Source organism: Silurus meridionalis, chromosome 8 (assembly GCF_014805685.1).
Source record: "Silurus meridionalis isolate SWU-2019-XX chromosome 8, ASM1480568v1, whole genome shotgun sequence".
Lineage (NCBI taxonomy): Eukaryota > Metazoa > Chordata > Actinopteri > Siluriformes > Siluridae > Silurus > Silurus meridionalis.
The window spans coordinates 13,607,315-13,626,664 of NC_060891.1; the positions used below are offsets into that span (position 1 = coordinate 13,607,315).

Consider the following 19,350-nt stretch of genomic DNA (forward strand, 5'->3'; position numbering starts at 1 on the left):
AAGGTCTTCAGCATCTAAAAATAAAATGGCGCGTCATTACGAGCACACAGCCACAGCAGAATGATGCCTGTTACAGACATGCTGGACATATTTGCTTCAGCAGTGTGATGATTGAAGGAGGTGCCAGTGAGATGAGTGACCTCTAATTCAGAAACCGTAAGAGTATGCCTCAGGGAAGGAGTGAAGACACACTCAGCACCAGTAAGTCTCCTCTGGTAGGTTAATGGGATTTTTTTCACTGAATTGTTCGCTGCACACTCTCTGTATTGATCACCATCCCTCCATCCACCCTGCCTGTAGAGGCTGGGAAACACTGTGGTGCGGATGAGATTACAAAAGACAGGGGTAATAGTGTGTGTGCCACGAAGGAGAAGCTACTTCAAAAATGAGTCTCCATGATGGACGGATGGCTAGCACGAACGATGACGCACGTCTGGAAGGCGTAAAGCTGCAGAATCCCTCAACCCCAACTAAGAAACCTCAATCTGTAAGTCAGAAAGCTTTGTGAAATAGCAATAATTAATGGATTCATTTTAATGTTAGTGTTTTCTTATGGATTATTGCAGGCTTTTCTATTTTTTTGACCAATCATTTTAGGCAATAATTGATGATGATACATTTTTTGATAAAATTAGTCATTTCATGTGTATATTTATGTTGAGTCATTGTGATGGTCAGACACAAATGTAGCTCTTACTGCAGGATAGTGAACAGATGCAGCACTGCAACCAACACAAAAACATTGTACTGAACAGCAACAGGAGCAGTTCTAGAGCACAAGAGTAATGGTAGAATATTAATCATGTTGGCGAGTGGTGTTTGAAATATATACATAAATAAAAAGCAGAGAAAAAACTGACAAATCCTGGATCATGTTTACACCACAAAGGGATATGATATACCATGATACGATGTGGTGTTTTGCGGTTGTTGTCATCATCAAAATGAGTCGTCAATATAAGAAACGACTCAATATCCATGCAGTTCATTTAGGCAACACACTTGACTGCTAGTACTAGATCAATAGAAACATAAAGTAGAAATGGTTGTTCTGTATTCTCTGTATTGTACTTCAAATGACTGATTAAAACAAATCACGTTATTCTAACATTAACTAACGATGATATAAGGCAACAACAAAAAATATCGATGTTTTACTTTCTTTAATTAATCTCTCATTGTTACACATCCACACAAAAGTATCAAATAGATATCCTTTTTTATTGTGTAAATTGATCAAACATTTGGTATTATGGTATTAAAGTGGAACAGTGTAAGGTTTAATGTTACTGTTTCAGTGCATATGAATTATTCACAGCCCACATTTAGTCCATTATTGTTATTTATTCTGCTGTGTCAGGCAGATTTACAGAATAAATGTAAGTCAAGTCCGGGTAAAATAGCTCTATAGCTCTTTTATTAATAGTCACAAAGCAGCTTGGATGTAATGTAGATTTATATTTACAGTATATCCATATGAACAAGGCAGGAAAGAAGCTCCCTAAGGTGATAGTAGGGCTTTTCACACTTGGAATAGTGGGTCATTCTAAACTCTGGGTAAACCTAATACTGGGTTATCTTGTTTCACAGGAACCAAATTAAAAAAGAAACCCATTCTCTTTGTGACACTGTGTAGTAGATTTATAAAGCATTAATTTTACATTACCTGTATATTATAGATGTGTGTTGAAATTGTGTTTAATATAAACATCAGTCTTTATGATAACTGCAGCAGTTTGCAGGTATCCAGTTGAGATTATCCCCTAAATCAAGGACGTAAATTGATTTTGAGAAACTCAAATTGACTTTAAATGAGAGAAATGATACTGTTACATTATTGAACTATTGTAATCATTTATTTCATTTTTTGTGTTAAGCCCAAGCCTGAAAATGCCATCACCATTGCTGTGTCATCACGTGTCCTCTTCAACATGGACCTGGAGCAGCAGATCTTTAACCAGAAGGGCATGGAGGAGTACCTTAAATACCAGATTGAACATGAGACTGAACCATTTGCACCAGGACCTGCTTTCCCTTTTATTAAGGTCTGAGATTAAAATCTACCGTCACAGTCGACGTTCATTTAACAAAACATTACTTAAACTCACAGGAGTACTTGTTTAGTTGATTTTCCCAATGCAATGATGAGAGATGACACAGATGCCATAATGTGTGCCTTTTGTGTGTCACCTGCAGGCTCTGGAAGCAGTCAATGTGCAGCTGAGGGAACTATATCCAGACAGCGAAGAGCTTTTTGATGTTGTGCTGATGACTAACCATCACGCTAATGTCGGACTCAGACTCATTAATTCCATCAACCATCACAGTAGGTCAAAGCTCTATTAGACAGGATTTCACTGCTGTCTTCCGTTAGCTGTTTATTAGCTTTCATTCTTTTTAAATGACCTTTGATAGGCATGCTAGTGGTTTATTCAGTGTACAGTCCTTAGAATAGAAAATACAGCAATGTGTAAACCCTGGATTATTATGTCTCGTGATTGCTGAGGACATGGGGGATGGTGTGGTGTGTGATGAGGAAAAGATGGTGCTCTCGTATCCATATATATATATATATATATATATATATATATATATATATATATATATATATATATATATATATATATATATATATATATATATATATGGATTAGATGTCTGCCATTGTACACTTTATTTTGAGATTGTCACTACTATTACTACTGCACACTTTATATTGGTTGGTCAAATAAATATTTTCTTCTCTGGTAGATTTGTTCATTGAGCGCTTCTGCATGACTGGAGGTAATAGTCCAATTGGCTACCTGAAAGCCTACCACACCAACCTGTACCTGTCTGCTGATTCCAAGAAAGTGATAGAGGCCTTAGAGCAAGGTGACTATCAAAACAACAAATTTACATTTTCTGCCTGAATTGTTGAAACATAATTTTCGCTCTTTTGGTCACTAAAAGGTATTGCAGCAGCCACCATGTTCAAACGAGAGAAAGCGGCGGAGGTGTCTGAGACACAGCTGAGAGTGGCCTTCGATGGAGATGCAGTGCTGTTCTCAGACGAGTCGGAGAGAATCTTTAAAACGCAAGGCCTGGATAAATTTTTTGAACACGAAAAGGCTCATGAAAACAAGCCGCTTGATCACGTAAGACAGTTAAAGCACATGGGAATTTAGTCTAATAAAGCATAACTCATTTTACCATAGCATTGTTGAATTCTTTATTCTGATTGGTCACGCATGGAGGTAACAGTAGTTTTAGATGCAAGACAAATATTTTAATTAATTCTTTTAATGTGCTCTTTATAATATGTTACTGTTTCTATATTAACAACTTGCAGTGGGACTTGTGAGGTGGACTGAAATAGATTTTGTGTATATGATTTTCTGTGATGAAACATTTAGCTTTCTACTATGAATAGACTGAATAAGTACACTGATTTGTTTTTTAATAGTTAAAAAAATTTAATCCATTGAAGTGGTTATTCTTCATCATACCATCAAATTGTTGATCTATTTGTTAAAATGTTTTCTTTTTTTTGCTTACATATTATTATACAGTTCTGTTACTGTTGGCTATTTGATGAACTATGTTTACATGAATGCAAATTCAGAAAGACAGTTTTATCTTTGTTTTATAGGGTCCACTAAAAGGATTCTTGGAGTCTTTGGGAAAATTGCAAAAGAAATTCTCTGCCAAAGGCCAGCGTATGGACTGTCCCATCCGCACATACCTAGTGACTGCTCGCAGTGCAGCTAGTTCAGGTACGCGTGCTCTGAAGACCCTGCGTTCTTGGGGCCTTGAGCCAGACGAAGCTCTTTTCTTGGCTGGAGCACCTAAGGGTCCAATGCTTGCAAAAATCAAGCCCCACATTTTCTTTGATGATCAAATGTTCCATATTGAAGGGGCTGCAGAGCTGGGAACCGTGGCAGCTCACGTTCCTTATGGAGTCGCCCAAAAAGTGCCATTAAGGAAAAAAACAAAGGACACAAAGGAGTTTGATTAAAAAATAAATTGCGTCATTGCTGGCATGAAATATATTTTGTTTTGACAGAATTTTCTTTTAGCTGTTATGTTCATCAGAGCGACATATTGTACTGTACTGTATAATGATTAGAGTTGAACATATGCAGTACCTAGATTTATATTATACTATATTCTAGCTGTGTTAGCAAACCGAAATCTGTGAAATCAGGTATAGCTAAAGATCAAGAGGATCAAGCCATATACAATGGTGTAAAAAAAGTGTTGGCCCCCCTCCTGATTTCTTATTTTTTTGCATGTTTGTCACACTTTAATGTTTCAGATCATCAAACTAATTTTAATATTAGTAAAAGATAACACAAGTGAACACAACATGCAGTTTTTAATTGAACAAAATTCAAAATACATGGCCCTGTGTGAAAAGTTGTTTGCCCACTAAATCTAATAATTGGTTGGGCCACCCTTAGGAGCAACAACTGCAATCAAGCATGTTTAAATGACGGTCACACTCGTGGGGTTAACACAACGAAGCTCCTTTATTGAGAACCTTGTTCATAAGAAACATAAAACATAATGTTCCAATGTGCTTTTTTTTCTATCCAACCACCAATGCTTACGCATACATCTGGCTTCATCACTACGGATACCCATTTATACAAATGCTTGTTAAACATAACAGAACATTAACCCAATGTTCTACAAAGCGTTTGCGATAACTTGCAATGAGTCTGTTACAGCGCTGTGGAGGAATTTTGCTCCACTCATCTATGCAGAAATGTTGTAATTCAGCCTCATTGGAGGGTTTTCGAGCATTACCCGCCTTTTTTAGGTCGTGCCACAGCATCTCAATAGGATTCAGGTCAGGACTTTGACTAGGCCACTCAAGTCTTCATTTTGTTTTTTTTTCAGTCATTCAGATGTTGACTTGCTGGTGTGTTTTGGATCATTGTCCTGCTGCATAAATCAAGTTTGCTTCAGCTTGAGGTCACGAACATATGGCTGGACATTCTCCTTCAGGATTTTTTGGTAAACAGCTGAATTCCTGGTTCCATTTATCACAGCAAGTCTTTCAGCAAAACAGCCCAGACCATCACACTACCACCACCATATTTTACTGTTGGTATGATGTTTTTATTCTGAAATGCGGCATTACTTTTATGCCAGACTTAATGGGACACACACCTTCCAAATAGTTAAACTTTTGTCTCATCAGTCCACAGAGTATTTTCCCAAATGTCTTGGAGATCATCAAGATGTTTTCTGGCAAAACTAAGACGAGCCTTTATGTCCTTTTTGCTCAGCAGCGGTTTTAGTCTTTGAACTCTGCCATGCAGACCAATTTTGCTCAGTCTCTTTCTTATATGGGGGAGTCATGAACCCTGACTGTAACTGAGGCAAGTGAGGCCTGCAGTTCTTTGGATGTTGTTGTGGGATTTTGTGACCTCTTGAATGAGTCGTTGTTGTGCTCTTGGGGTACTTTTGGTCGGTTGGCCACTCCTGGGACGGTTCTCCACTCTTCCATGTTTTTGCCATTTGTGAATAATGGCTCTCACTGTGGTTTGCTGGAGTCCCAAAGCTTTAGAAATGGCTTTATAACCTTTTCCAGACTGATAGATCTCAATTACTTTCTTTCTCATTTGTTTCTGAATTTCTTTGGATCTCAGCATGATGTCTAGCTTTTGTGGATCTTTTGATCTACTTCACTTTGTCAGGCAGGTCCTATTTAAGAGAAGTCTTGATTGTGAACAGGTGTGGCAGTAATCAGGCCTGGGTGTGGCGAGAGAAATTGAACTCAGGTGTGATAAACCACAGTTTTAACAGTTTTCACACCGGGCCATGTAGTTTTGTATTTTGTTTTCCCTCAATAATAAAAACCTTCATTTTAAATCTGCATGTTGTGTTCACTTGTGTTATCTTTTAATAATATGTAAATTAGTTTGATGATCTGAAACATTAAACGGTGACAAACGTGCAAAAAAATAAGACCACTGTATGTTTTCCTGGCTGAATAAACAGAGTAAATTTTATTCAGCAAGGAATTATAATGGATGTACTAAATGGGCCTTTCAGGTACTACTTGGTTGTTTAAAAAAGAAAAACAGTCTGTGCCTCTTATTTTATAAATTAATATAAGTAAAGACTTCCTGTGACATGTAACCTGCTTGTCCTTTATGTAAATTAGATGCTGTGATGCTGTTTTAGGTCTTTTTGATAAGTGTGTGAGTTCAGTATGTTTGGTAAAAATGGTCAGTGTCTGCATGTGATCTCACATATGCCAAATTTTGTTTCTATGATGTACATTTGTATTAACAATGTGACAGAAATGTAAAAGCCTGTGAAAGATTTTCCATTTGCTATAAGCTCTAGGTGGACTAAAACAAAAAAAAGAGCTTATGGTGTTTATTTCCAGTCACATTTATAGCCAATTTCTCTGAATAGGCAAAAATTATTATTATTATTTTTATTTTTTAAACCTGGACAGAATACAAAAAGACATGTTTACAGTATTGAAAATGTTTTTTTCTCTATGTGCAGAAAAAAAAAAATACTAAATATAAATAGAATATAATATATTTGAGACTGTATAATGCAAATGAAAAATGTTAGATTTTTTACAAAAATAAATAGATGCTCTTATTCACTTACACATCATTTTTGTATTTTTTTTTTATTGTTTTTTTTTTTTATTTTATTTGTGAATTGACTACTATATCTCCTACAACTTCAAATGTGTTTATTTTCATGTTAAGTTCTCTCTTTTTATGCTGAATGTATACACTATGTGGACAAAAACGTGAACATTTCATCACGCCCTTATGTGGTTCTTTTGTAATCTGTTGCCACATCTGTTGCATGCACATGATCGACTAGAATGTAGAATGTTCCCTTCACTGGAACTAAGAGGCTAAACATGTTTTATCATGACAATATCACTGTGTAAAACACAAGCGCTTATGAAAAAATGGTTTGGAAAAGCTGATGTGAAATGACTCGAGTAGTCTGCACATTTCTGTCCTCAAACCCATTAACACCTTTGGGACGAACCTGACAGCAGTGCCTGACCTCAATGCTTTTATGGCTGAATGAACAATGTAAAATCTATTGGAAAGCCATTTCAATATAATGGATATAATTACAACCGCAAAGGGGTATTCATCTGAAATGGGATGTTCATTACACACATATACGTAGGTGTGTTTGGTCGGGTGTCTGTATATATTTGGCCATTTAGAGTATGCATGTAAAATAATATGTATTTATTTATTTATTCATTTATTTATTTATATGATCATGGAGCAGTGTTTGTAATATGCTTTTATGTTAATATTAGTGATGAGGTATTTCTCTACTCCAGTGGTTTCGCCCCCCAGTGGACAGTGAGTGTAAATATCTTGAGCATGGTCTTATCATTAATTAAATATATTATTTATCAAATAACAATTTCATAATTTACACATTATCATTTTGGTTTAAAAAAAAAATTGTAAATCATTGTATAAGTCGGAAAAATTAAGATCCTGCCATTTAAGATGTCCAACATGAGCCAGGACATTGGTTACTGAAGATGAATGATATTGACAAATAAATATGTTCAATAATTCATGTATTTGTCCATAGAAAATTCATGAGTCAATAATTTGGACATCTCCTTTATGAATAATTCTGTACCGAATCTTGAACATAAGACAACTATGTGGTCCTGGGCTCATTCCTTAGCTCAGAATAATGTCTGTGTAGGCTTTTACCTGTTCTCTGTTTGTATTCGATTGTTCAAGGTTTTCCAGCTTCACGTCACTGTCCAAAAGCATACAGTGAGGTGGATTGGCTATGCTAACATAGGTGCCTAGTTGTGAATGTGTGTGAATTGTGCTCTGCATTGAACCCACATACAATCCTAAGTGAATCCTTCTATTTAGTGTCACTAGGACAGGCTGTGGCTGCAATAGCAATAACTGAATATCAATAATTTACTATTTTGTCATTGTTTTTATCCTTTCAAGAATTTTTTTTTTTTTTTATTTTATTAATAAATAATAATAAAATTGTTTTTTGTATTTACACCAAACTGGAACAAATTGACAGTGTTTTAAGAGTAACAAGACTGTTAATGTCTCGAACATAAAAAAAAAAAATAAAGAAACAAAAGAAACAAAATTAAAACCACATTTAGTTTGACTGTAGTCCACCATATCAATATTTTACTTGATTTTTGAGTAAATCTAGCTGTAAAGCATGCTATATACTCCAACAACTGGGTGGTGGACTGGTACCAGGGTGTGGATCATTTGTCATCAGGCCTTGAAAGACAATATCCTGTGTTTCCCAGCAACTGTTTTCTATGCATCTGATTCTGCATTGAAGGTGAGTTACATTTTCGTTATATTTGTAATAATTAAAATAATAATTAAATCATATAAAACTTATGTCATATAATACGCACGTCACAACTGCAGTAGGAACGATAGACTGGTTCAAGGTGAAGGTTCGACTGCATCAAGGATCGGCCCTGAGACCTTTCCTGTTTGCAGTGGTGATGAACAGGTTGACGGACGAGGTCAGACAGGATTCTTTCTGGTCTATGATGTTTGCGGATGATATTGTGATTTGTGGAGAAGAGCCTGGAAAGGTGAAGGTACACGCTGGAGGGAAAGGGAATGAAAGTGAGTAGGAGAAAGACAGAGTACATGTGTGAGAATGAGAGGGAGGGCAGTGGAGTGGTGCGGTTGCAGGGAGAAGAGGTGGTGAAGGTGGAGGAGTTCCGGTACCTGGGGTCAACAGTGCAAAGTAATAGAGAGTGTGTTAGAGAAGTGAAGAAAAGAGTGCAGGCAGGGTGAAATGGGTGAAGAAGAGTGATAGCAGGAGTGATTTGTGATAGAAGGGTCTCTGCAATAGTGAAAGGGAAAGTTTATAGGACTGTGGTGAGACCTGCGATGTTGTATGGTTTAGAGACAGTGGCATTGACTAAAAGACATGAGGTGGAGCTGGAGGTAGCAGAGCTGAAAATGCTGAGGTTTCCATTGGGAGTGACGAGATGGACAGGATTAGAAATGAGTTTATTAGAGGGACAGCGCATGTAGGACATTTTGGGGAAAAAGTAAGAGAAGCGCGATTGAGATGGTTTGGACATGTGCAGAGGAGGAACATGGGGTATATCGGTAGGAGAATGATGAGGATGGAGCCACCAGGAAGGAGGAAAAGAGGAAGGCCAAGGAAGAGGTTTATGGATGTGGTGAGGGAAGACATGCAGGTAGTTGGGTTGAAAGAGGAAGATGTAGAGGACAGATCCGCTGTGGCGACACCTAATGGAAGAAACCGAAAGAAGAAGAGAAAGAAGAAGAAGATTGCGCGTCACAAGAAGTTCCAGCTTTGAATCCAGCCGCATGGGCGTGGTTGAAAACCACATGGGCGTGGCCTGTGGTTTGTGGGCAGGGATTTACATCTGGTTGTGAAAGCAGGTTTGTTCCGCGGTGATGCCACGAGCGCTCGGGTTCAGCTGTTGAGAACATCTGTGTATGGAGAGCGCTGGTTTTACTTCTCATGAAGAATCCATCTGGAGTCATTTCCAAAGCGCTACAACTCACATGATTAGTCAGGTGTCAGCAGACACTGTTGCAGAATCGTAAGGAAGGAATAAACGGAGATTGACGAGTTCATTTTCCTTTTGAAGAGTTTAGAAGCTCTGACCTCAGGAAGATGTTTGTGACTGGTTAATCAGTGAAATATGGCACATTCTGGAGTCCGGGCTGTTGTCGTGGCCCTCGCGTGTCTGTGGGGTGAGTTTAATATACTATAATACTGTGATTAGTGAAAAACATGATCATGACAGCAGTAGAGCCCGTTTCAGTGTTATTTACACGCACGCACGTGTTCTTGTGGCACTTAATTCAGATTTCAGAATCAGAGTATGTAATGTTCTCATTTGTTTTCTGGGTCACCAGGTCATAATCTCTCTCTCTAACACTCTGTCACTTAGGAGATTAATCCCTTTGACACATCAAGCTATGAAGATTGACATCAACAAATAACAACTGAAAGACATTACACATATTTCATGTTGTTAATTACATAGAAAATGTCATGTTTTTTCATTCCTTAGAGGTTTTCTAACCTTAGAGGAAGAGTTTGATGCGACTGATTAGATTGTGATGGTCTGATAGAGTGTGATGATGAGTTTGCTGAGCTTTTCCCCCAGTTCAGGTTGAGCAAATAAACATTTCGCAATGGAAACTGTTGTTGATGCATAAGAAATTTATTCAAAATTTCCAATATTAAGGGGAATGCAGGGATTGCCCACTTCTCTCACTTCTCTCAGCGTCTTTGGGCCAAGTCGAAGTCACAAGACCAGGAATAAGTGCATATGTACCACATGCTTAATGTGATTACTTGCACAATAACTACTCTGTTTCTATTTTAATTCCATCTTAGCAAACATTCATTTAGTCATTTTTTCTCAAAATGAAGCAATTTTAATCACGGGAATGATGAACATTTGCTGTTGCGATATTTACAAACAAACATTTGAATTTAGATAGAATCAGAATTGACTGTAATGACTTTTTTTAATACTTAGGGTTACTACTTTTCTTACTATACAATTATTCTATTATTTTTTTTTTTTATAAAAAAGTCTAATATAAAGCATTCTTTCATTTGTATGTATTACTGGTAGGAGTCGTGAGGAGTCAGACTACCCTCACCCCAGGTTTAACAGCCACCACAGTTATTGAGAATGTGACCGCCATCAATGTGAATGACAGTGTGACTACGATCACTTTTAGCACCACTACACCTGGCTGCTCAACCATGAACATCTCCAGCTGTGAAGCCTGTGCACCAGGCACCTACTATGACAATGGTGGGTATGACGTATTTGGCCTATAACAACAGTGTATGGTAATAGCTGTGGTTTTAGTTATTTAAATAGCTACTGATTATGGTCTGTAACACTGCTACTCATTTTACATGATCCTGACATCACCTCCCTATAATGCTAAAGTATTACCACTAAATGTACAATGTTTTGTATGCTGTAGAAATTATTTTCTGTAGATAATGCTGTAGATTTCTCCTTTATTGGAACTAAGTGAGCCGAAACCTGTTTAAGTATGACAATATCTGAGGGCACAAAGTGAGATTTATAAAGACAGAGTTTGTAGAGGAATTCAGGTCTCCTGCACAAAGCCCTGACCTTAACACAATTCAACCCCTAGAGTATGTCACCTGACATCAGTCCCTGATCTTAATAATTTTCTCGTGGCGGTTGTAATAATCTCCACGCGTCTGGACTTCTATTATGTTTTGGAGAGTGGCTTTGGGGATTTACCTATGCAGCCTCAAGAGCAATAACGAGGTCAGTCACTGATGTCGAATGAGAATGTCTATTGCACAGTCGGCATTCCGTGTTTAGTCTGCTGAAATGCTTTAATGTCTTTATGTGTGTCACTTTGTGCAACATGTTTGTGCTACAGAGTTCTAGTGAATGGAAAACCCTAATTCTAGTCAATTTTGTGTGTTTCAAACTTTGTGATAACAGTTTAGGGAAGAAACAGGTATGGGTGTATTTGGTCTGGTGTCTACATACTTTAAAGATCCTGCTTGTTTGTTTGTGTTTGTTTGTTTTGACAGAGACGTTGCTGTGCTCATGTTGTCCGGAGCCTGGGCTGTGTATCATCCCCAGTGGCTGTCGGCCTTGCTCACCAGGTTTTTATCAGCCTCTAGCAGGCGGGCAGGCGTGTCTTCCATGTACAGCGGGCTTTTACACTAAGTGAGTAATCAATAATCACACATTAATGTACATTTATACATCATATAAAAATAGATGATTAGTTTTTCCTGTTCTCTTCAGTATCACAGCAAGCTCTGTGTGTCAGGCCTGTCCTCCTGGTTCTTATACTAATGGAAGTGGGTCAGTCTCATGTCAGTCCTGTGCACCAGGTAACCAGTTCAATGTGAACTTTTTATACAATTAATTTATTTAATTGCCTTTAGTGATTAAGTAACTGGACCTTTACAGGACATCTGGAATCAAAGTCAATTTGTTTAGTTATTATTTATAAAGCATAAAAACAAACGTGGATTTTTTTGCAGGGTTTTATGAATCCAGTTCGAATGCCACTGCTTGTAATCCATGTCCTGAGGGCACCTACTGCAAGTAAGCTGTGCACTTGGCTACTGTTGACATTAACTCTTACTCACATAAATTAAAATCTACAGTATATGCTCACTATAAAAATCTAGCCTGATTACACTTTCTAGCATTATAGCAGACAACAGTGCTAGAGTGTCCTTGTGAATTCCAGCCATATTTAGTACAGTGTTTGTTTAGTTTTGAGTTTACACTGGCTCTAGAGCAGAGTCACATGTCTCTTATCCTGGGATTTTAATCAAAGCCACAGAAACTGCTGCAAGTCATTTACTTTTCTCTGTAAGTTCCTCTACCACAGTCTGTTGACCTCATATCAACATCACAAGACTGATATTACAGCGGTATACCCGGCATAACTTTGGCTTTGAGTATAATGAATTAATTCGATTTTACTGGAATTGTGTCTTCCTGTTTAACAGCTCCTCCAGTTGTGCTCAGTGTCAGGTGTGTCCCGTGGGCTCTGAAGCCCTAAACACTGGAAGTAAGCAGTGCTCCCTTTGTCGCCCAGGTAACCAATGGCATTAAATATGCTGCTGAGTTCTCAAATTTATTTAGTCAGAAGTTAAGTTTCTTTCACATAACAGCAGTTTTGTACCAGCTATAATAAAATCACAGGGTTATATTATTGCAATCCTTCTCGTTTATTATTATTGGTTCTATAGTAGTACCTGGTTCAGAACGTGCAGGTAGTATTTAAGAGATAATCCAAAGACCTGCCTTTTCATTAAAGGACATTTTACTGAATATTTAGAAAGAAGGTGAAATATAACCCGTCTTGTATTCCATGAAACTTGTGTTAATGTATAAATGCATGCTATGTTGTTTACAATATTACATTTGTAATATTTGTAATTGCTGTTGTACAAATGTAAAAAAGAGAAATGAAACATGCTGTTTCATTTGCAGGTCACACCACAAAGTCCCTTTAGAAAGCATTGTTTCCCATTACTTACTTTATGGTTTGACAGGAAGATGAGTAAACATTACTGAAGTAAAATACACATAAACCTGATGTAAAGGATCGTCAAGATCATTTTTGGAGCTTTTAAAAATTTATTTAATAGAAGACGTGTTAGAAGTTTACTTATGACTTATGAATTTATAAATTTACTTATAATAGTCAAAAGCTGCAAGCAAAAATGTGCTGTATAATTTCTTAGAGCAACTTTTATTGAGGAGTGAAAGTTAATAAAGTATGGCATGAAGTGTGTGTGCATCTATCTAAGTCAATAAAAAGTATCCTGGATGCATTCATAAAGCTCATAATTTCTTGTTTGTTGCTTTTTGTTTGTTCTTCTTTTAACAACTAAACGTATGTTAAGTGCAAAGAATAATAAGAAGTTGCCTTGTATACTGTGTTTGTCTCGTTGCTTGTGTGTGTTGGGCAGGCATGCACAAGACCTCTCAGCAGAAAATGTGTCAGATCTGCAGCAGTGGTTCCTATCAGATCCACTGGGGCCAGGAGAATTGTGACACCTGCCCAAAAGACCACTACTGCCCAGTAATTGATTATTACCTCTTAACACACTCATACACACACTTAATTATACATAATAATTGTCCTCCAAAAGCCAAAACAGGATTCAAACTCTTTAAAGCTTCTACTGATGTAACTATAGTACAATGTAAAGCAATGCCACTCTCTGTAACATATTAAAAGGCAGGCTGCTTGAGAAAGAGGTCATTTTCCTCAATACAATATATAACAAATTGCTAAAAACAGCTATGCCAGTATTATTTATTTGTAAGACTTTTAATATGCTAAATGAAAGTAAAACATTTGTATACATTTTCGTTGTATTTTCTCCAGCAGAGACATACTGCCTTATTTACAGCTCATTGGTTGTTTGGGCTTTAGAAAGTGACAGTGAAAGTTGGATGAAACTCTGCCATGAATGTCAACCAACACACAAATTGAAAAAAGAGACAAAAAAAACCCAACTTATATTCATATCTGTGTTTGTATTGTTTTCACATATTAGTTGTTCAATGCAAATAATTCTTTCTTATTCAGTTACATCCCAAAAAGATACTGCACGGGTAAAATATTTGATCATGAATTTTAGTTGTTATCTAAGATCAAGTCGACCTATTTGCCTTACAGAGTCCAGATGTGGATCCAATCCAGTGCCCCAGTGATGCGTTTTGCCCTGAGGGCAGCACTGCTCCTGGTTATTGCATGGAAACTTTCTTCAGGAAGGCTGGAGACATATGCGAGCTTGCCCCCATCACCATAGCTCTAATTGTGATTGGAGGAGGATGTATGAACAATTACATATTCCCTATTGTTATTATCTCTTGATCATAACAATAAATGAGTGAATTTTGTTAACCTTTTCTCACTCTGATCTTTTCAGTGATTCTTCTATTCATTGTCCTGGTGGTTTTTCGAAGGAGAAGAGATACAGACAGCGAATTATCTCTCTCTCGTGCCCCGCTTCTGGGGAAAGACCGTCCCACTCATCATGCGTATGGAGTCCCGTGTGATGCGGATCCTGTGTATGCAGGATGGTGACACACTGCAGACAATGCAGAGAACAAAAGCAAACACAATCCTTCCAAGCTATTATAAGCTTCTCTGCTGCATTTGTGTAAATGTATAATAACTGAATATTTGCAACATTTTGATGAAGTTTAGAGCTGCACAGGTTTTGCTTTTGAAAGTGCACTCAAATCAAATCTGTCTTTTCTTGATTATTCTGCTGACTGCTGTACACTGCACACTGGTTAAATGAAAGGATTGTCCTGGTAGAAGTATTAGTCCAGTTTTTAAGCAAGGTCAATATGAATACATCTGACAATCTGACAATAATTTTTCCTCTATATGTAGAGAGAGAACTTGTTTTGTATTTAACTGTTGTTTAATTATTGCACTGGTATTTAATACTTGGTACTCATTAAGACTTTGATTGTGCTGAACTGTTGCTGTTACCTGTCGTATTCTATTTATTTTCTTGTTCCCTGGTGTTTTACTACTATGATACTTAAGAAATGTTCATTTTGTGAATTAGCAATCTTATGTCATTACAAAAGGTAAACATGTCTTTTGTTTTTAAAGCACAATTGGCCTTGAATAAAAAGTAAAGTTTGCACAAGTTTTAAATGACTTCTCATGACTCATGACATTACTAAACTATTCATTTGATAGTTTTTTAATTTTTTTAATAATTTTTTTAAGCATTTTTCCTGTAGACAATATAAATAAATGATAGCTTATTATTAATGACACTATAAACGTGAGGTGCACTGATTTTGGCTCAGTTTGAATAGACTATTTTTTGAGACCAGTGTAATGATGGGAAGATCTAATTGAACAGGGATAATAAAAAAAATCACGTATGTCCTCTCTTTTTTCTGTATAATGTTTAACATTGTTTAATGTTGTTGCTGATGGTGGTGGAACAGGCGGGCGCTTAAACGTGTAATAACGATTTGCTTTCCCACGGTATGCTGTTTGTCCCTGCTGCGCTCTGTAGGTGAAGGGTCACACAAATTCAAGATGGCGGCCACCTTGACTAGAGGACTATCAGGTAGTAAAGTTATTACTTTTATACTGTAAATCACGCAGCTATAGTTTTAGATCATTCAGCAGGGTTTCTGTTAAGAGATTCGACTAGATCCTATCACACAGAGTTGTCGTAGCTCTTTGTTTCATTTAAATAGCTCGGTTAGCTAACGTTAGCATACGACAACTGGGTAGCGTTCGTTAGCATGTGTGTGTCTCAGATAGACGTCAGAGAGACTATTGACTTACATCCCCACGAGAGAAGAACTCGTAGATACAGGAACTAGGAACATTTGTGCAAACCCACTTGAACATTGCTTCGTCTCGTTGTCATTCTCAGGTATAGTGAGACCTCTGACTCTGCTCGGCCAGTCCTGCATTAACCACGCAGTCAGAGCGCCGCTGGTTCTTCCTCGCTTCTCCACACTTATTCAGCGACAGTTCAGTTTCAAACCTTCTCATAGTGCAAGTGTTCTTCAGCAGCAGACCCTACTGCAACGGTAAGGTTCAGGAAGAACTCATACCGAAATAAGGCACGGTTTTACATCCACTCGGGATTGTTACATACAATACAAGTACCACAGAAAGTGTGTACTCCAGCACACCTGTCCACTCGGATACATACAGTAACCAGAAAGAGGGCTGAAGTGCTAGATGATTCCTCCGACCATAAACATGACACTAGAGTTGATGCTCCCTTGCAGTGGTAGTGGAAAAAGGTGGAAACTGTCTGAATTACTGCTATAATAAATAAAACACCACAAGACAGAAGTAGTTGCATAGTGGTTAGGATTGTTGCACTTTATATCAGAAGGTCGAGAGTTCAAATCCCAGCATCCCCACGTTGCCACTGCTCAGGCCCTTCAGCAAGCCCCTTAGAACTCCACTGCTCCAGGGGAGCTATTTCATGACTGATCCTGAGCTCTGACGGCAGCTACAGGTGCACCTCAATAAATTAGAATATCATTAAAAAGTTGATTTATTTTATTTATTCAATACAAAAAGTGAAACTCGTATATTATATAGACTCATCACACACAGACTGATATATTTCAAGTGTTCATTTCTTTTAATTTTGATGATTATGGCTTACAGCTAATGAAAACCCAAAATGCAGTATCTAATTAAATCCAAACCCCTGCAATAGTTTCCTGAACCTTTAAATGGTGTCCCAGTCTGGTTCAGGCTACACAATCATGGGGGAAGATTGCTGACTTGACAGTTGTCCAGAAGACGATCATTGACACCCTGCACATGGAGGGTAAGCCACAAAAGGTCATCGCTGTTCTGAAGCCGGCTGTTCGCAGAGTGCTGTATTTAAGCACATTAATGGAAAGTTAAATGGAAGGAAAAATGTGATCGAAAAAGTTGAAACAAAGCCCATTCAAGAATTTGGGGAGATTCACAAAGAGTGGACTGCAGCTGGAGTCAGTGCTTCAAGAGCCTTCACGCACAGACGTATCCATGGCCTACAACTGACTCATTCCTGAACCAGAGACAACGCCAGAGGTGCCTTACCTGGGCAAAGGACAAAAACGACTGGACTGTTGCTCAGTGGGCCAAAGTTGTTTTTCAGATGAAAGGAAGAAAATTTTGCATTTCGATTGTCACAGGATCCAAGTTGCTTGAAGTCCAGTGTAAAGTTTGCACAGTCAGTGGTGGTTTGGGGAGTCGTGTCATCTGCTGGTGTTGATCCACTGTGTTTTATCAAGTCCTGTGACAGCACAACTGTTTACCGGGAAGTTTAAGAGCACTTCATGCTGACCAGCTTTATGGAGGTGCTGATTTAATTTTCCAGCAGGATTTGGCACCTGCCCACACTGCCATAAGCACCAAAAGTTAGTTAAATGACTATGGTGTTGGTGTGCTTGACTGGCCAGCAAACTCACCAGACATGAACCCCGTAGAGAATCCATAAAAAAATCAAGATGAAAATCTTGAAAAAAAAAGAGACCAAAAAATGCATTATTCAGATTATTTTGAGATGAATTGGTGAGATTTTGTTGAATGTGAGCCAAAATCATCAAAATTACAAGAAATAAACACTTGAAATATATCAGTCTGTGTGTGATGAATGTATATAATATACGAGTTGTACTTTTTGTATTGAATTACTAAAATACACTTTTTAATCATATTCTAATTTATTGAGATGCACCTGTAAATGATATGCGAAGAAAAAATTGCACCGAGCTGTAATGTACATGTGACAAATATAAAGCACCTTTAAGAAGTCTGCCAAATGCTGTGTGTGTTTGTATATATATATATATATATATATATATATATATATATATATAAAACATGTATATGCTGAGATGAGAAATTAAATTTGAATGCATTATGTATTAGTCTAAACCTGTGATTTGAGATGCAGCCAGTTCTACTGTCAGAGATGAAAACACCTTCTAAATCAAGAACAGCCCTGTGGCATAAGTGACAAATAAATCTGCTGTAGCTGTTACCTCAACGTAATTATGCAACAATCTTAGAGCTTAGAAAGCATCACATTTTTGATGGCACCATATGTTGTGTCCTGCATTAATTTGCAAGATTTGTTACATTACAATAACCGATCCTCTGTCTCATGCTTTTTGAGTTATCAGTGGCATCAGACATATGCTGCTGTATGTTGAGTTTTTTTTAATGTCTTAATATCTTTTACTGTACAGAGTCTCTCCTCTCATACCAACGCTGATGCAGCAGCCCTGTAGAAATGTGACATATTTTAGTGTAAAGAAGGGCAAGAGGAAGACGGTTAAAGCCGTGGTGGACAGGTTCCTGAGACTGCACTGTGGCCTGTGGGTGAGAAGAAAGGTAAAGAAGGACACCAAATGCACTTTTTCTTTATTACTCCCATTCAGTGGTTTAATACTTTGTAATCTGGGAAGGTTTTGACAAAAGATTTTAATATTAAATAGACCAGAATTGTTTTCTTTCATTGAGTTTTTTTTCCACTTTCGCTAAACTGAGCGGCTGAAAAGTTTTTTAAGAATATCGAAAGAAGCTCAGAGGAGTTTCTCTTCTTCAGGCCATCAGGATCTTCAACACGCATATGTCCAACATACAAATCATTTAGGACTCCATAAAGACTCTTCTATTACTCCACAAACTCACTGTATACTTCACATTGTACTATTACTATGTACTGTATAGTACATTAATGATTTTTTCCACATATATCCTGCACAAATTTACAATAAGAGTAGGCCATTTTCATTTGACTGCAGAATATATACTGTATAGATCTGCGCTCATTGATTGCCATCACTGTTTTTCAGGCCGGTTACAAGAAGAAGCTTTGGAAAAAATCAGCAGTGAGGAAGAAGCGTTTAAGAGAGCACGTGTTCTGCAATAAGACTCAGTGCAAGAAATTAGACAAAATGACGACCTCCTTTTGGAAGCGAAGAAACTGGTACCTTAACGACCCTTACCAGAAATACCACGATAGGGTGAATCTGTAAGGGTTCTTCACCCAGCTTATATGAGAAATGTACTGTTCTGTGAAGAAAACGTTTCCTTGTAAAGTGTATATCAATGATTTATTAAACTGATCACCCTGAACCACAAGAGAGAATACAGTTCAACAAACAGAACATCAGTGAAAATATTCATGTAATTTAAAAGCCAGTGTTCATGGATGCGTTCTGTATAAAGAGCCACGATTCTTGAAATAAACCTTTTTTCTGACTTGTTCGTCAGAAAGGGAAGGAAATGAAATCCA

At 37.5% G+C, this 19,350-nt stretch overlaps 3 protein-coding genes and 1 long non-coding RNA gene across 5 annotated transcripts; 3 read left to right on the plus strand and 1 right to left on the minus strand.

Annotated features, from left to right (window-relative positions):
• Positions 1-4,934, plus strand: nt5c1ab (5'-nucleotidase, cytosolic IAb). Of its 2 annotated transcripts, none has more exons than XM_046855305.1 (7): positions 1-215; positions 301-487; positions 1,878-2,045; positions 2,197-2,326; positions 2,752-2,874; positions 2,953-3,137; positions 3,632-4,934. In XM_046855305.1, exons 2-7 carry the CDS (start codon positions 386-388, stop codon positions 3,995-3,997), a joined length of 1,074 nt encoding a protein of 357 aa, XP_046711261.1. In that variant the 5' UTR covers positions 1-215; positions 301-385; the 3' UTR covers positions 3,998-4,934. The 2 variants fall into 2 exon arrangements, with proteins under 2 accessions (XP_046711261.1, XP_046711260.1); XM_046855304.1 differs by having other exon boundaries at positions 1-201.
• A 4,478-nt stretch (positions 4,935-9,412) lies between these two features.
• Positions 9,413-15,227, plus strand: si:dkey-21a6.5 (sushi, von Willebrand factor type A, EGF and pentraxin domain-containing protein 1). The gene is made up of 9 exons (XM_046855581.1): positions 9,413-9,749; positions 10,646-10,831; positions 11,602-11,740; positions 11,822-11,910; positions 12,064-12,127; positions 12,541-12,629; positions 13,510-13,622; positions 14,226-14,382; positions 14,479-15,227. Exons 1-9 carry the CDS (start codon positions 9,698-9,700, stop codon positions 14,634-14,636), a joined length of 1,047 nt encoding a protein of 348 aa, XP_046711537.1. The 5' UTR covers positions 9,413-9,697; the 3' UTR covers positions 14,637-15,227.
• LOC124389959 lies at positions 14,234-16,011 on the minus strand. Its single transcript, XR_006926668.1, has 3 exons — positions 15,876-16,011; positions 14,455-14,640; positions 14,234-14,360 (listed from the first exon to the last, which is right to left on the minus strand). It is a non-coding gene; the product is annotated as an uncharacterized LOC124389959 (long non-coding RNA).
• mrpl35 (mitochondrial ribosomal protein L35) lies at positions 15,516-19,346 on the plus strand. The gene is made up of 4 exons (XM_046855585.1): positions 15,516-15,651; positions 15,967-16,126; positions 18,299-18,443; positions 18,908-19,346. Exons 1-4 carry the CDS (start codon positions 15,621-15,623, stop codon positions 19,088-19,090), a joined length of 519 nt encoding a protein of 172 aa, XP_046711541.1. The 5' UTR covers positions 15,516-15,620; the 3' UTR covers positions 19,091-19,346.
• The last annotated feature ends 4 nt before the right edge of the window (positions 19,347-19,350 follow it).

Excerpts from the sequence above, each read along its gene's own strand:
- nt5c1ab (XM_046855305.1), top strand. The coding sequence starts at position 386 with ATGAGTCTCCATGATGGACGGATGGCTAGCACGAACGATGACGCACGT. Across the intron at positions 2,327-2,751 it reads TAATTCCATCAACCATCACA|ATTTGTTCATTGAGCGCTTC; the intron begins GTAGGTCAAAGC and ends CTTCTCTGGTAG. Across the intron at positions 3,138-3,631 it reads AAAACAAGCCGCTTGATCAC|GGTCCACTAAAAGGATTCTT; the intron begins GTAAGACAGTTA and ends TTTGTTTTATAG.
- si:dkey-21a6.5 (XM_046855581.1), top strand. The coding sequence starts at position 9,698 with ATGGCACATTCTGGAGTCCGGGCTGTTGTCGTGGCCCTCGCGTGTCTG. Across the intron at positions 11,911-12,063 it reads ATGTCAGTCCTGTGCACCAG|GGTTTTATGAATCCAGTTCG; the intron begins GTAACCAGTTCA and ends ATTTTTTTGCAG. Across the intron at positions 14,383-14,478 it reads AATTGTGATTGGAGGAGGAT|TGATTCTTCTATTCATTGTC; the intron begins GTATGAACAATT and ends TGATCTTTTCAG.
- mrpl35 (XM_046855585.1), top strand. The coding sequence starts at position 15,621 with ATGGCGGCCACCTTGACTAGAGGACTATCAG. Across the intron at positions 15,652-15,966 it reads CTTGACTAGAGGACTATCAG|GTATAGTGAGACCTCTGACT; the intron begins GTAGTAAAGTTA and ends TGTCATTCTCAG. Across the intron at positions 16,127-18,298 it reads CAGCAGACCCTACTGCAACG|AGTCTCTCCTCTCATACCAA; the intron begins GTAAGGTTCAGG and ends TTTACTGTACAG.